General features: G+C 40.1%; 1 protein-coding gene across 1 annotated transcript in view; it reads left to right on the forward strand.

Annotated features, from left to right (window-relative positions):
• LOC125227776 (disintegrin and metalloproteinase domain-containing protein 22) overlaps positions 1-13,656 on the forward strand; it is a 670,866-nt gene that overhangs the window by 651,566 nt on the left and 5,644 nt on the right. The window contains exons 18-26 of the mRNA XM_048132103.1: positions 5,034-5,187; positions 7,297-7,435; positions 9,057-9,206; positions 9,403-9,414; positions 9,941-10,015; positions 10,606-10,664; positions 11,203-11,411; positions 12,128-12,498; positions 12,975-13,178. Of these exons, the coding sequence (XP_047988060.1) occupies positions 5,034-5,187; positions 7,297-7,435; positions 9,057-9,206; positions 9,403-9,414; positions 9,941-10,015; positions 10,606-10,664; positions 11,203-11,411; positions 12,128-12,498; positions 12,975-13,178 (1,373 nt within the window). The remainder of the gene's footprint in view (positions 1-5,033; positions 5,188-7,296; positions 7,436-9,056; positions 9,207-9,402; positions 9,415-9,940; positions 10,016-10,605; positions 10,665-11,202; positions 11,412-12,127; positions 12,499-12,974; positions 13,179-13,656) is intronic.

Consider the following 13,656-nt stretch of genomic DNA (forward strand, 5'->3'; position numbering starts at 1 on the left):
CCGTAGCCGAATGGCATTTCTCCGACGCCAAACGAAAGCGATACGCCGCTGGCTCTGTCGCGCCAATACGCAAGCGCGATAGAGATAGATATCTACTAGCGCTTCGTTTCGTGAGCGTTTCGTGAGCGATTGTGCCATTCGGCTAGCCACCCTGAGCAGTGAGCGGGCCCGTGTCAGCAGTGTATTTTATTCGAATTTTATGTGCTTTAAAAAATATCTATCGACACAAAGGTATGTCTTATATGTATTTTTTTTTTATATGGCAACAAGAAGTTCTGGTTTAGGATAATATTATTATTTAAGAGTTACAATAAATGCAGGAATCGCAGGAATTACAATGAACGCCCCTTAAAGAGTAGTCTAATTATATTTTTTTTGTATGGGTACCTTTCCTTGTTAGTTAAGCCGGAGTTATTAAAAATAAAATAAAAATAAGAATGAAGATTCTTACAGAAAGAAAAAAGTAAACAATCAAATAATAGAAAATAAAAGAAACAAAAATAAAACTGCAAAAGCACGCCTCAGCCGAGGTTCGAACTCACATCGCTGGCGCGGCGTCCAGACGTCGAAACCGCTAGGCTACGAGCCCGTTGTAATAACTAGTTAATTTTGTGATCCTATTCACCAAAGTCAAGTGCTAGTACATATATCGTAAGGTCATCGCACTAGTGTTTCATATTTTTAGTTCACACTTAAATTTTAATATTTTACGCAGACAATCTCGTATCACCGTGCACATAATCAAAGGCTGTCAATACAAGTTACAAAAGTTGTCATTTCCTTACTTTTTAGACACATTACTCCTTTGGTCAACTTATGTTAATTTGAATATTTTGAATTTTTATTATAAGAAAATATAAAGAATGAAATGTGAGACTAGTAATCAATCGTTATTTCTCTAGTCCGACCTCTCTACGTATTGAATTTGCTTCTAAAAATCAAATAGCTTGATCGCGCGCCCATCGCCATCGCATCGCGTCGCATCGCCGTCGCGGGCCGTCGCGGGCCGTCGCTTACGCAAGACACTCCCATATGAACACAGCGGTTTGATCGCATCGCGTCGCATCGCGTCGCTTAACATTCGCATGTTCATCGCTAGTTCGTCGCGTCGCATCGCCGTCGCGTTCCGTCGCCCACCTAAGACAAGTCCATAGAGATAGAAGGTTTGATTTCGTCGCATCGCATCGCGTCGCCGTCGCGGGTTCGTCGCTCATCGCGTCGCCGTCGCGGGTTCGTCGCTCACGCAAGACGCGGCGTCATTATCTATTGTTGTATTTAGGATTTACCGAACCAACGTCGGTGTAAGTCCAAAGAGAACAATATTTATTAACATTTCGCTATTACCAATTGGCAGCTGGGATTTTTCAAGAGATTTTGGCGAACTTCGGTCTTTTACAGTAACATAATAAACTTACCCAAAAAATTAATAGTTGATAACTGATGCAACTAGCTACAGTAAAATTATTTTTTATCATGATTAACGGATTATCGATTAACTTTAACTTCCGTTAAATTTGTTGAAATGTATCGCTTTAACGATTAACGAAGTTAACTTTTATAGTAACGGATTAGCGATTATCGAAGTTAACTATTTGATTAACGGTGCCCAGCTATGAGTATAATTAATACACTTAATTGTTAAAATGTAATGTATACGGATTAATGAATTTAATATAGATAAGTAATTATTGATATATGGCAAAACGAAGGAAATTGTTTACACCTCCGCAAATAAGTATCTAATGATAATTTTTAATTTACCATGTTACTTCACGTACTAAATAAGTACCTAGTTATTTTAAAAACTCTAAAAATGTCTATTGAGTTTCTGCCACAGACCACCATGTGGTTTCTGCATATATTGCAGAGACATTGCAGAGAGCGCACGCGGACACCGGCGCGGCGCCAGTGGACGCGTCTGTGTGCGTGAGCTAGGTATGCATACAACTACAACTGCTGTAGGCACCGCCCCCCTCAGTAGATCGATGCGATAACATCGATTTAAACTTCCCTAGCCTCGTGGCGCCCACCATACAAAATTTTTACGTACTTGAGATTGAATTCAATTTCAGTTATTCGAAAAATTTTAGAAACAAAAGAAATTATATTTTATTTGTTTACATGAGAGTTAAAATTCCATTGAAACCATTATGTACTTTAGAAAGTACATTCGGCGCCACGAGGCTAGAGTAGATACACTGTCACCTACAGTCCGATCGCTTAGTTGCAAATGTGTGCGTCTAGTTGACAAACGAAAACTTCGCAATGTAGTAAAAACTACTTTCATTTTTTTACAAAAACAACGTTATTTCTTAGTAATTAAAGTTCAATTTCAAATGCAAGCAATTGGCGTGCACACTTACGCCGTGTCTTGCGTGGGCGACGGTCGCGCGACCGTCGCCGTCACGTCTTATCGCATCGTCTACTTCCATATCGATAAGGTTTGATTTCGTATGCGTCGCATCGCCGTCGCGCGACCGTCGCCCACGCAAGCCATCGGCTTATCAGTCGCGGTCGTCAGACGCGTCCCATAATTTGTTTCAAGCTTTATACACAAGTTTTCCTTTCAATAGCAATAGCTAACGTAACGCTTGGCTTGAGTAATAAAAACTGTATAGTTAAATTAATAAAATATGTATAAGTAGGATATTGAAATCTTCTTTCTTCGTTGAGCCATCACAGCTAACTTTAACTTACAAACGGTCTTAAGCACCTGCACTTCTGAAGGCGCTTAAGTCATTTATGCTAATAAAAAAAACCACAACGTTCTATGAACATTGGTCAAGTGCGAGTCGGTTTTCGACTTTTCCATACAAAGAACTCATGAGCGCCTGAACGACTATAATGGCAAAGTTAACGTTTCGCACTTTCAAGACTTTACGTATATATCTCGGAAACGATAAGAGATAGAGCAAAATGGACTTCAGATTTGGGCTTTCGGTGGCACAAATTCTATGTTTTCGTCAACAGACACCTTTTTTTGGACCGATTTGAATAAAATTTTGCTCAGTCAATTTATAAACAGTCTTAAGCGCCTCCTTTTTAGTAGGAACTTAAGTCATTTTGTACAAATGAAAAAAAAATTGAACAAGTTCTAAAAGAAAAAGACAGAAATGAATTTCTTTATACCTGTCCAACTCGCTTACACAATTTTAAGACGTTTAGTAACTACTTGCAGCGGCAGTGAGTGAAATTCGTAATCTGAGTTTTTTTCTCTTAAGTCCGACTTACGCTTGACTGTAGATTTCTAATAGGTTTTCCTGTAATCTACAGGGAGAGGGCTATCTCGTGTATTTTTTTGAAAATTTTACGCTAAGTAGTTTCGGAGATAAGGGGGGGAATGGTAATTTTTTGCTTATTTTCTTAAATTACTTCTAAATTACCAAAACAAAAAATATAAAAAAAATATATTTCAGATGCTGATAAAATGCTCTTTCATTTGATATGTAACACAATATAGTTTTAATAACTTTGATTTTTAATTTTCAATTTTACCCCCCAAAAGTGACCCCTGTGATTAAATTTCATTTAATTAAATTACATGTCCGTCTTTGGGCCACAGGTTTACATACGTGTGCCAAATTTCAAGTAAATCGGTGCAGTAGTTTCGGAGAAATCGGCTGTGACAGAGGGACAGACAGACACGCGAGTGATCCTATAAGGGTTCCGTTTTTCCTCTTTGAGGTACGGAACCCTAAAAATACCGTTCCCCTTTACCAACGAAAAATTATGAAAATTTTAGAAAACTTTGGTTTTATGCTAAATATTACAGGAAAAATATAATCGTGTTTGTATCTTGAAAACTTTTTTTTTAATTCACAAAAAACTTTTCACATTTTTACTTTTAATTTACCCACCTTTGCGGATGTATATAGTACTTCAAATTAATACGAGATGTTACGTAAATCATCTTCTTTCCAATAAAGTAAAAATTGTTTAAATCGGTTAACATTATAAAGAATAATCCCTGAAAAACCAACATACTATGGTCGCGCAAATTAGTTAGCGAATTCACCGAGAGATGGCGCTATACACAATAATGCTCATTAGTACCTATACTTTTGTCTTCTAGTCAAGTCGTTAGAGTTATGTGAAAACATGAGATTATTTTAACTGGGGAGTTTGAAAGTTTGTACGGAACCCTCGGTGGGCGAGTCCAACTCGCACTTGACCGGTTTTTTTCACTGGTTATATCTTAGGTGAGCAGATGATGTAGGTACCTAAATAATTATATGAAAGGCAATGTTAATTGGTTGATGGAAAAGTTTCGTTTTAATTCGGGAGGGGAGCGGAGCATTATGATTGAACATAATTGGTTGTTAATAAAGAAATGAAAAGCGTACAACCCTTGGTTTAACATGATTTAAAAAGCCAGTGAACTGGAAATTGCTATATTTGCAAGAAATACGTAATAAAAGTATATTGAGCTGGAAAATTACATGCCTAAAGTGAATATTTACAATACCTACAAATTCATTTTGTAACACTATGATCGCAAATATGATTCAAAACCATTTTTTTTTACTGACGATATGATGGACGATCCGGCCCGCTCATAGGGCGACTTTCAATCCGGAGGTCGCGGGTTCAAACACCCGATCGTACCAATGAGTTTTTCAAACTTATTTGCGAAATTTCATTTGACATTTTCCAGTCGCTTTACGGTGAAGGAAAATATCATCAGTCAGATGGCAGTCACTTTCGTAAAAAGTAGTATCTACGTCAAATCTTAAGATTAGGTTGTCAAAATGGACCTCAGGCTTTCAAGGGTCGCAGTAAATGCCGATGATGATGACCTATATCTTATGCTAATGCCCCAGACACTTGAATGGCATAATCTACGTTTGTTAGATGTGTGTTAGAGGAAAAAAAATACAACAGTGAACGACTTCTATAAACAACTTCATTCTTATCGTTATTCCGTGTTAGATTCAGTTCTTTTTATATTTTTATACAGATGTACTGATTATATGAACAAAAGAATATCTAGATACTTCATTCCCCATCTAACTTTCTCCTCGTCTCCATTCCAGATCTGCTCGAACGCAAACAAGTGCGTGTGTAACCGCGGATGGACGGGCCCCGACTGCTCGCAGCCCGACGCTCTCCCCCCCACCCCCACCGCCTGGGTGCCCGACAACGCCACCAAGGCCGCCTACAATATGACCAAGAAGGAAACACCGTATGGTGAGTCGATGCCGGTTATAGATACAACTTGGATTAGGTTAGATTTAGATCTATCTAGGAGAGTAGCTTAGAGGGACAGTACAGTATTTTATCCTCGTATTTATAACCCCCCCCCCCCCTCCCCCTGGTATAATGGTGACGGATTAAGAATTTCACTACCCCCTTCTTGCAGTGGGTGTCGTAGAAGTCGATTGTGGGGTATGGGTTAAATTGTAGCGTAGGCATCTGTCACAATTTCGTTTTCTTTGAACCCCTTGTTTACCAAGAGTAGCACTGAAACTTTAGTGGTTTCATGTGCTCTGCGTCAGGTGTGGTTTTATGTATGTATAAATTTATTTAATACATACATACATTGTACAATTATTATTTAATTTTGTCGTCTTCTAACTGACATAAGTCTTAACCTTTGTTTTTAGCAATTTTAGTAAGTACGTACTAATTTCAGATTCTAAAATGACATTTTAGTTTCTGGGATATCATTATTTTAGAACAGTTTCGGGATATCGACCTGTTGCACATAGTTTTAAAACTAAAAATAGAGCTTACGCTGACTAGCAACTAATTACACTGACTAGCAAGCGACACAGCTTGGAAGCTCCATCATTAATATAAAATTACATAAGGAAATGGTAACTTAATAGGTCTGTGATAACAGTTTTGTGTTTTATAAATCCGTTCTGTCCCTCTAAGCTACACGGATTGTTAGATTGAATTAGGAAGAAACTCATTCGAACTAAAACGCAATATTTTTTTCATATTTCATAAAAATACACTTGTAGCCTAAAAAAAATGTCTTCAAAGATATTATAATTCACATTCTGAGAGTAAAATTCATGCTACGTACAGTCCACAGTTTTTGACCATTTACATTATAATATTGCGTTTTGGTAACCTACTGAATATATAATTTGACAGTAAAAAACAAATATTTAAGTTACATTACCAATTTGGTCCCATTGGTTTACAAAGTAATTTTCTCCAAGACAGAAAGATATTCGTCAGTTTCTTGAGTAACTTTAATTTGTATAACTATTTCTTATGATTCCAGGTGTCTTGTATTGTGTTAATATTCCCCCTAACATAATTTACTGTTGACTTGAATTGGCCGCACAAATCCGAGCACTGCTTTCAAAATCCAAAATCACATTAATTCAAATTTAACTTACGTTCTATTCTCCAAGGAAATTATTCGGGTAGTGATGTTATCACGATGTCAAATATAACGCTTTAGCGTTTATAACTGAAAATGTCTGCAAAACGGAATGTCTATGACATTTGTAAATACAATGTTAGCGTAACATTAACACCGCTACACGGGGTTAAAGACAGCAATGTCATAATCAGAGGTTGATTTTTTTGAACTGAAATGAACAAAACGTTTCAAACCGTAAAAATTAGTAATTTTTCGATTCAGCGCTAAAAAAAGAAACGTCCGTAAACGCTGCCGCAACTCAATGTAGCTATACTAGTTATAGTTTTCTAATTCCTTATCAGCGAAATCTGTATGAAAAGCTAGAAGTGTAGATAGCAACAGTAAGCTAGGCAATCGTTATAACGTGTGAGAATTGAGAGCACTGCTCGGAGGCCCTCGGGCGGCGCCGGCGCCCTAACGCGCGGGACCCCTTTTCCAGGTGAGCACGCGGCAAATAAGATGAGCACCATGAACATGGTGATATTGTTGCTCGCGGTCGTGCTCTCAGTGTTCGTGGGGTTCGCGTGGATGGCCTACTGCTTCAGGTAACGGCCGGTAACTCGGTGTTGTCGCACTGTCTGTCGCTCGTGCCTGTCCTGTCGTGTCGTTTCGTGTGTTGTCGCCGGCGCCGCCCCGGCACGCGTAGGCCCGGCCCGCTCGCACGGATCGGAGCGCGTTTTAGCGGACTCGTTGGACTTGCTGTGCCATCAGGTAACACTGTTTCATATTTAACGTTTGTGAAAATGTTGTCATGTTTGAAAAAAATCTTAACGATAAACTTTACCTATTTTGAATTGATCCGTAACGCTAGTGTTGATGTGTAACACTGATGTCACTAAGTAAAACGAGTCCGCTAAAAACGCGCTCGTGAATGTATCTGTGTGAACGGGCTCTGACTCCCTTCTCTTTGGGCGCAGAGAACTACCACGGCTCGAACACGGTGTTCCTCGTGGCGGTGCTAATGTCTGTGGTAGGGGGGGTATTCATTGTATTTGCCCTGAGCGCTCTCTGCTACAGGTCAGTCGTAGTACACAAAAACTTCTCCCTGTGCCTAAGGTTAGTGAGCAGAATACAGACCAAAGGTAGTCTTTCAGAAGAAATTTAAATCGTCACCTTCGTATACTTGTATGTTTATTTTAGAAGTTAGCGTTGGTGTTTCTGTTGGTTTTTACATCGGCAAGGTTATTTGTTTTGTTTTATTTTTGGAGAGTTTTTATGTCGTTTACTTTGTGGTCGTAGAGCTAGAGTTGGCGGGTGGCGCGTCGAGGCGGCGCGCCACAACTGCATTTGATCTGTGGTTCTGTGTCCCGCTCACGCGACGGCGGCCGGACCGCGCGCACGTCACGCACCTCCCGCGCACACACACGCGACACACACACACAGCCGAGCGAGGACTCGCCGTCCGGCCGCCTCGCTGCATGCCGACAAGGCTTTCCTCGTTGTACTCGAGCGACACCTTCTCGACTCAAACCCTTAAGATTCTGGGCTCTTGGATGTATGCATTGGCTTATGTGAACTGTGACTCGTTTTCGTTTCCTTTCTTGGTCGCGATCGCGTCTATATCTTCCGATATCAGTGCCGTCGCCTAGCACCGCATTAACCGTATTGCACTTATGTACTGAACAACCGCAGTTACAGAGACTCACAAGCGTGACGTCCCTGCAAAGGATGGTACGTGGCAGGTAACTATCGTACCGCCACGCGAGGTATGTAAATACCATTCGGTAACTATTAACATAGGTACACAACTGAATTAATACACATGTTATGTCAAGAACTAGTAATATTACTGTGATAATAATTGGTCTAGAAGATGCTAACTCGGTAAAATACATTTTGGGGTCGTCGTGTTTGACAGTCGAACGACCAAAAAATACATTGTATCGTGTTATCGACATCTACATGTTATTATCACACAGCTGACCTACTTTTTACCGCAACACATGTATAAGTTGAGTTGTCTGTGCCTCTAACTAACGGGCTGTAGAACAATTGGCGAAGATATAGAACGCTCGACTCCAATGTCACCAATCACTACCACTACCACTAAAATCTATAACTATTTGCACGAGAAGCGAATGTGCGATGCACGGATTCTTCTTTCAAGCAGCTGTCTATCTAGTTAGAAACGCCTAATGTTACTTTAAGGAACCGATAGGCTGTTTCCGGTAAAAAATGCTTCAAACATCTTTAAACTCATTAACGGAAAACATTCAAAAATTAAGTTTGCATGCATGAGGCATTTCATCCATTCATTCAATCTTTATTTTACTGGAAGGAACCTATACATCTAAGCTAAGATCAATCTCTTGAAAATCTGTTTCCATGAAACATCAATTCCCATGAGGAATGAAACGAAAAATTCAATTAATCCAAATCAAAAATTCTCAATTTTTAGAAATATCCAAAAGCACCAGTTTTTCAAATCAGAAATAAAAGACACATGGCGAGGAACTGGACATGATACACACACAAACAAACAAAAATCGATACGACCAATCGGATCAATCTTCGACCTGATCAACTCCTGTTCCTCCCTGTTCGATTCGATTCAAAATTAGAACTTCGGAGATTCGCTCCCGTTCGCTTTTGGTCAGTAACTTCGTAATCGTGCCTTCATATCTTGTAAACGTAATCGATTGATCTGAGTGTGCGTTCCACGCCACGCCCACACCAGGAAAAAGAGCACCATGCCGAAGTACGACCCGCCGTACGTGAAGAAGCCCATCGCCAAGAGCTTCGGCGCCGGCTCCACCACCAGCAACAACTCGCAGGAGGACATCTCGCTAGAAGGCGGCAAGATGCACTCCTTCAACAACACCTTCAGGTAATCCCTTCTCCTTAACAATGTCCTTTCATTTTGTTTAAAATTCTACTTGTTTCTTCTCATTGTGCTTAAAACTGTCTTTCATTATAACCCCATTTTGACCAAAGATTTATTTTAGACAACTTTGGTATCATCATTATTTTGTATCCGTTTTAAAATCTCGTTTCCTCTTTTTATCGGGTCTGGCCTCGAACAGAAATCTCCTAAGGTACGTCACAGCTTGACGCTAGGTAGTCTTTGAAGCGTCGCACCGCTCTGCAAAGTTTTTCTTGCGCACAAACATCGCTTTTATTAAATACGCTTCCGTGCCAAAATGCTTTGGTGAAATATGCAGAGCTGATCGAAAATACTGTATTGGATTTTCCATGTGTTCCTAGTGTGACAGAGCACAATCACACAGTTAGGCGTTCAGTGACACGCTTTGTTTTCCAATCCTTATTTAGATCCATTTGTTTTACAATCTCTAGATTTTGGATTCTTGTTTGATTTTAGTCCACCTAAAGTTTGGTTTTGCACATTATAAATAGACATCACTGTCATGTAGCGCTTGGTCTGCTTGTCGTCAAGTGCCGAAACAAGTTTTGAATAGATTAGAGTGTGACCCACGCTATCAATGCAGAGAAAATAAAATGCTGGCACATTTAGACGAAAATGTATGGGGTGTTTTTGGGAATTAAGATTAAAATAAAAATTTAAAGCAATTTGACGAGTTCTGTAATTTTTGCCCTCTTTAGCCGAGGTGACTCCCAGCGAGTAATCTTCAGACACGGGAATCACATGTCGGGGCCCGGCAATACTAGTAGATATCCGTAAGTATCTACACCTCAAAATCTATGGGACAGTCTTACAAATCGATTTATATGAGGTATAAAAGTTTTTTTGCTAAAAAATAATTTAAAAGACTATATATTTGTCTTTCAACTAATTATCTACTCAAATAAATAAATCACTGCGAAGTGAAATAAGAAACCGAAAACTTATCATGTTTTCGTTAAACATCTGAACATCAAAACTCATGAATACATTTACATTTCAATCATTGATAAAGTTCTGTTCTTTAAATAGATTTTAGTGCATTATTTTTTATTAAATATTCACATTTCTGACTACGAGCCTAATAATATTATTAAGAGAATGAATTAAGATGGGTCTTAGTTGGCGTGAATAGTATTATATCATGATTCCCGCTTTTATTCGCGTAGTCTTCAGTCACCATCATCACACATGCCCAAACCATCGGGGCATGCTTTCATTTTATTGATGACAGTTCATTTAATAGCTATAGTGTAGGTTTGCGGAGTGACAATGATCCTTAGACCCTGTGCCAGTAGCTACGCTGAAGGTGAAGTATGTTCTGCTTGGTGATTGTTGGTTATAATGCAATGTTTGTCTGTTACAGAGATCATAAGCAAATGAAACGTGTTCATTCGGGTAGCGAGGATGAGCCTACGCATTCAGGTAATTTAATTAAATAATTTTGATCATTATTCGTTGAATTTTTAGTCTACGTTTGAAAGTCGATTGTCAAAATAACATTCTCAAGGAGGATGGTTGATTAAAAACCTAACCACAAATTAAAATTTTGAAAAACCCCCGACATAGACCCGATTTTCATGAAAGATGGCTAAAAACACTCCTGACTAACTCAGTTTTCAAACAACAAAAACTAAATCTAAATCGGTTCATCCGTTCGGGAACTACGATGCCACAGACAGAAAGACAGACAGACAGACACACGTCAAACTTATAACACCCCGTCGTTTTTGCGTCGGGGATTAAAAAGAATGATGCTTAAGGAAATTCCAAACGATGTCAGGTACTAATGGGGTTTACCATGGTAAAAACACTTGTATACGTCTTTAAAATTTTCCCAATTCCTTTTTTCCATTTTGCTTCGTGAATGATAATTACAGTCTATGAACCATCGCAGATGTTGCTCACAACTTCTTAAAATCGTTGTTTTACATTGAACTCATTATTTTTGCTCTCATTTCAGGCGAAGAAGACATCGCCTTCATCGACGTGCAAACCAACTCGATGGCCAAGGTTCCCGAGAAGGGGATCCTGAAGAAGCACGCGTACGGAGCGGTGGATGGCAAGGACAAGTGGGGGGATGACAGTCAGAGCGAGCATTTGGAGGCGGGCTCTCAATCTGACGGCCAGGAGCCGGCAGGGGCTGTGGCTGATATGGAGTATAAGTTTAAGGTGGGTTTGACACTTAGTGTGAAATGGCAGGTGGAAACCAACTCGATAGCCAGTGCCCGAGAAGACCCTGGACAAGTGGGGGGATGACAGTCAGAGCGAGCATTTGGAGGCGGGCTCTCAATCTGACGGCCAGGAGCCGGCAGGGGCTGTGGCTGATATGGAGTATAAGTTTAAGGTGGGTTTGACACTTAGTGTGAAATAGCAGGTGGAAACCAACTCGATAGCCAGTGCCCGAGAAGATCCTGGACAAGTGGTATGATGACAGTCAGAGCGAGCATTTGGAGACGGGCTCGCAATCTGACGACCAGGAGCCGGCGGGGGCTGTGGCTGATATGGAGTAGGTGGGTTGGTGACTTGATGGACTGATGGTGTCCACTTTTGAGTGCAAAATAGCTCGCCATTTTTAGTGCGATCAGCATTTTGAGTGCATCTGTCATCCTTTCATCAGTCGGTTTTATAAATCAGTTTGTTTGCTCGGTGTGTATGTGGATATTTTTTTACCAAAGTAGGGCCATAAAACAGTGAATAACCTCTTAGAAATATTCCTTTAATTTTTCTTCAGTTTTTTTAAAAGCTAGGTACTGAAAATATTTCTAAAATTAAAAAAGAAAACCATGGTTACCTCCTAACCTTCTTATGTTTATGTAAGACTTACTTAGTTTAATATAAAATATTACTCTTTATGTCAAAAACTCATAAACTACTTATTTTTCCAGGATTTGAACGGCTACCACGAAGGTATAATCGTGGCGCTAAAGACTGCAGCAGCGCAACGCGCAAGCGCCGGCGGCTCCGCCATCGGTTCCGGCGATCTGCGCGCCTTACAAGAATACGAATACAAGCGCGAGCGCGCCTCCAGCGCGGAGAAAATACACGAGGCAGAACTCAGGAGGCAGAGGGGCGGCGAAGAAGAAGAGGATGATGCCCCGTCCTGTGGGCCTATTAGGATCAGGAATTTGGAAGATCTGATTAGGCAACTGGAGCACCATTCGAGCAGGCACATGAGTCCGTCGGGCTCGGAGGACATTAGAATGTCCGAGACTGAGGCTGATAGGCACTATAGGATCGAGCCGGGAGAAGTGCCAGCGTAAGTTTTATCATTAAATTTCAAACAGTAATTATGTATTCTAGATGTGCGAAATACGTAAAAAACACTCAAATAAATATATATTTTGACCATAACCATAAAAAAAAACTAACAATACTCATTGTGTGCCGTTAAAACTCCCATTAATATCTACTTTAAATGTAATTAAATGGAAGAATTAACAAAAAATCATGCAATATTTGACTCAAGACCTCAATGTAAGTTTAGTTTTTGTTCGGATCCTACCGACTGCGCCAAGTACATCCACTTAAGTATTATGTTTTGTGTTATTATTTTATCAGTCTGAAACATATTAAAATACCTTCAATCAAGGTTTATTTAACCTTATCCGACACAGCAATATTTCTTAATAGCATGTAGACACCTCAATCAAGGTATAAGTCATCATACAACAAGCATCGTCTAAGCAATCGACTACTTATTTGCAGTCCCTAATAAAAATTATCTAATTCCAGCAACCGCTGCCGTGGTCGGATCCCCGGCGAGGAGGAATCCCGGTTCGGCTACCCGCGCTTCCGCGGCAGCGGGCGGCACCACGCGCCCCTCTTCGCGGGGCACGTTCACCCGCACAGCCCGCATGCGCGGGCGCCGCCCGACGACGACGCGCTGTACGAGACGGCCGACGCGGAGCGGCTGAGGGACGCGCCGGATAGTGAGAGGTGAGTGTGCGCGCTTTGCTGTTTAGGCTTCTCATAGGATTTGTGGAGTAGGCGAATCGGGAATTCGGAACTTACCCATGATTTATAGTGAATGGGCTTGTTGATGCCAATAGGCTACTTGACTCCTAGTCAAATCAGCTTCTTTTTACGAACTGTCAAAACGAATTTCAACGACTTGCTAATATGGAATTTATGTGAAATCGAATTGAGTGACGGTCAACTCAGTTTTTTCGTATGTCTTGACTTATTATATTAAATAGAAACTGGGTTTAAAAATAACTTCTGTCCATGTATTTCTTATAGTTATCTGATGCTTTATTTCGTACATGGTATAAAATATTTTATTTTAACTACAGTCAAGTTCCCTATTAAATGTGTATCCAGAATGACATACCGAACTGTCCGATCATGGGTTATACCAAAATAGAATAAAAACACACTTATGGTTTTTTGGTAACATTTGTATTTTTGTAACATT

Source organism: Leguminivora glycinivorella, chromosome 7 (genome assembly GCF_023078275.1).
Source record: "Leguminivora glycinivorella isolate SPB_JAAS2020 chromosome 7, LegGlyc_1.1, whole genome shotgun sequence".
Taxonomy (NCBI): Eukaryota; Metazoa; Arthropoda; class Insecta; order Lepidoptera; family Tortricidae; genus Leguminivora; species Leguminivora glycinivorella.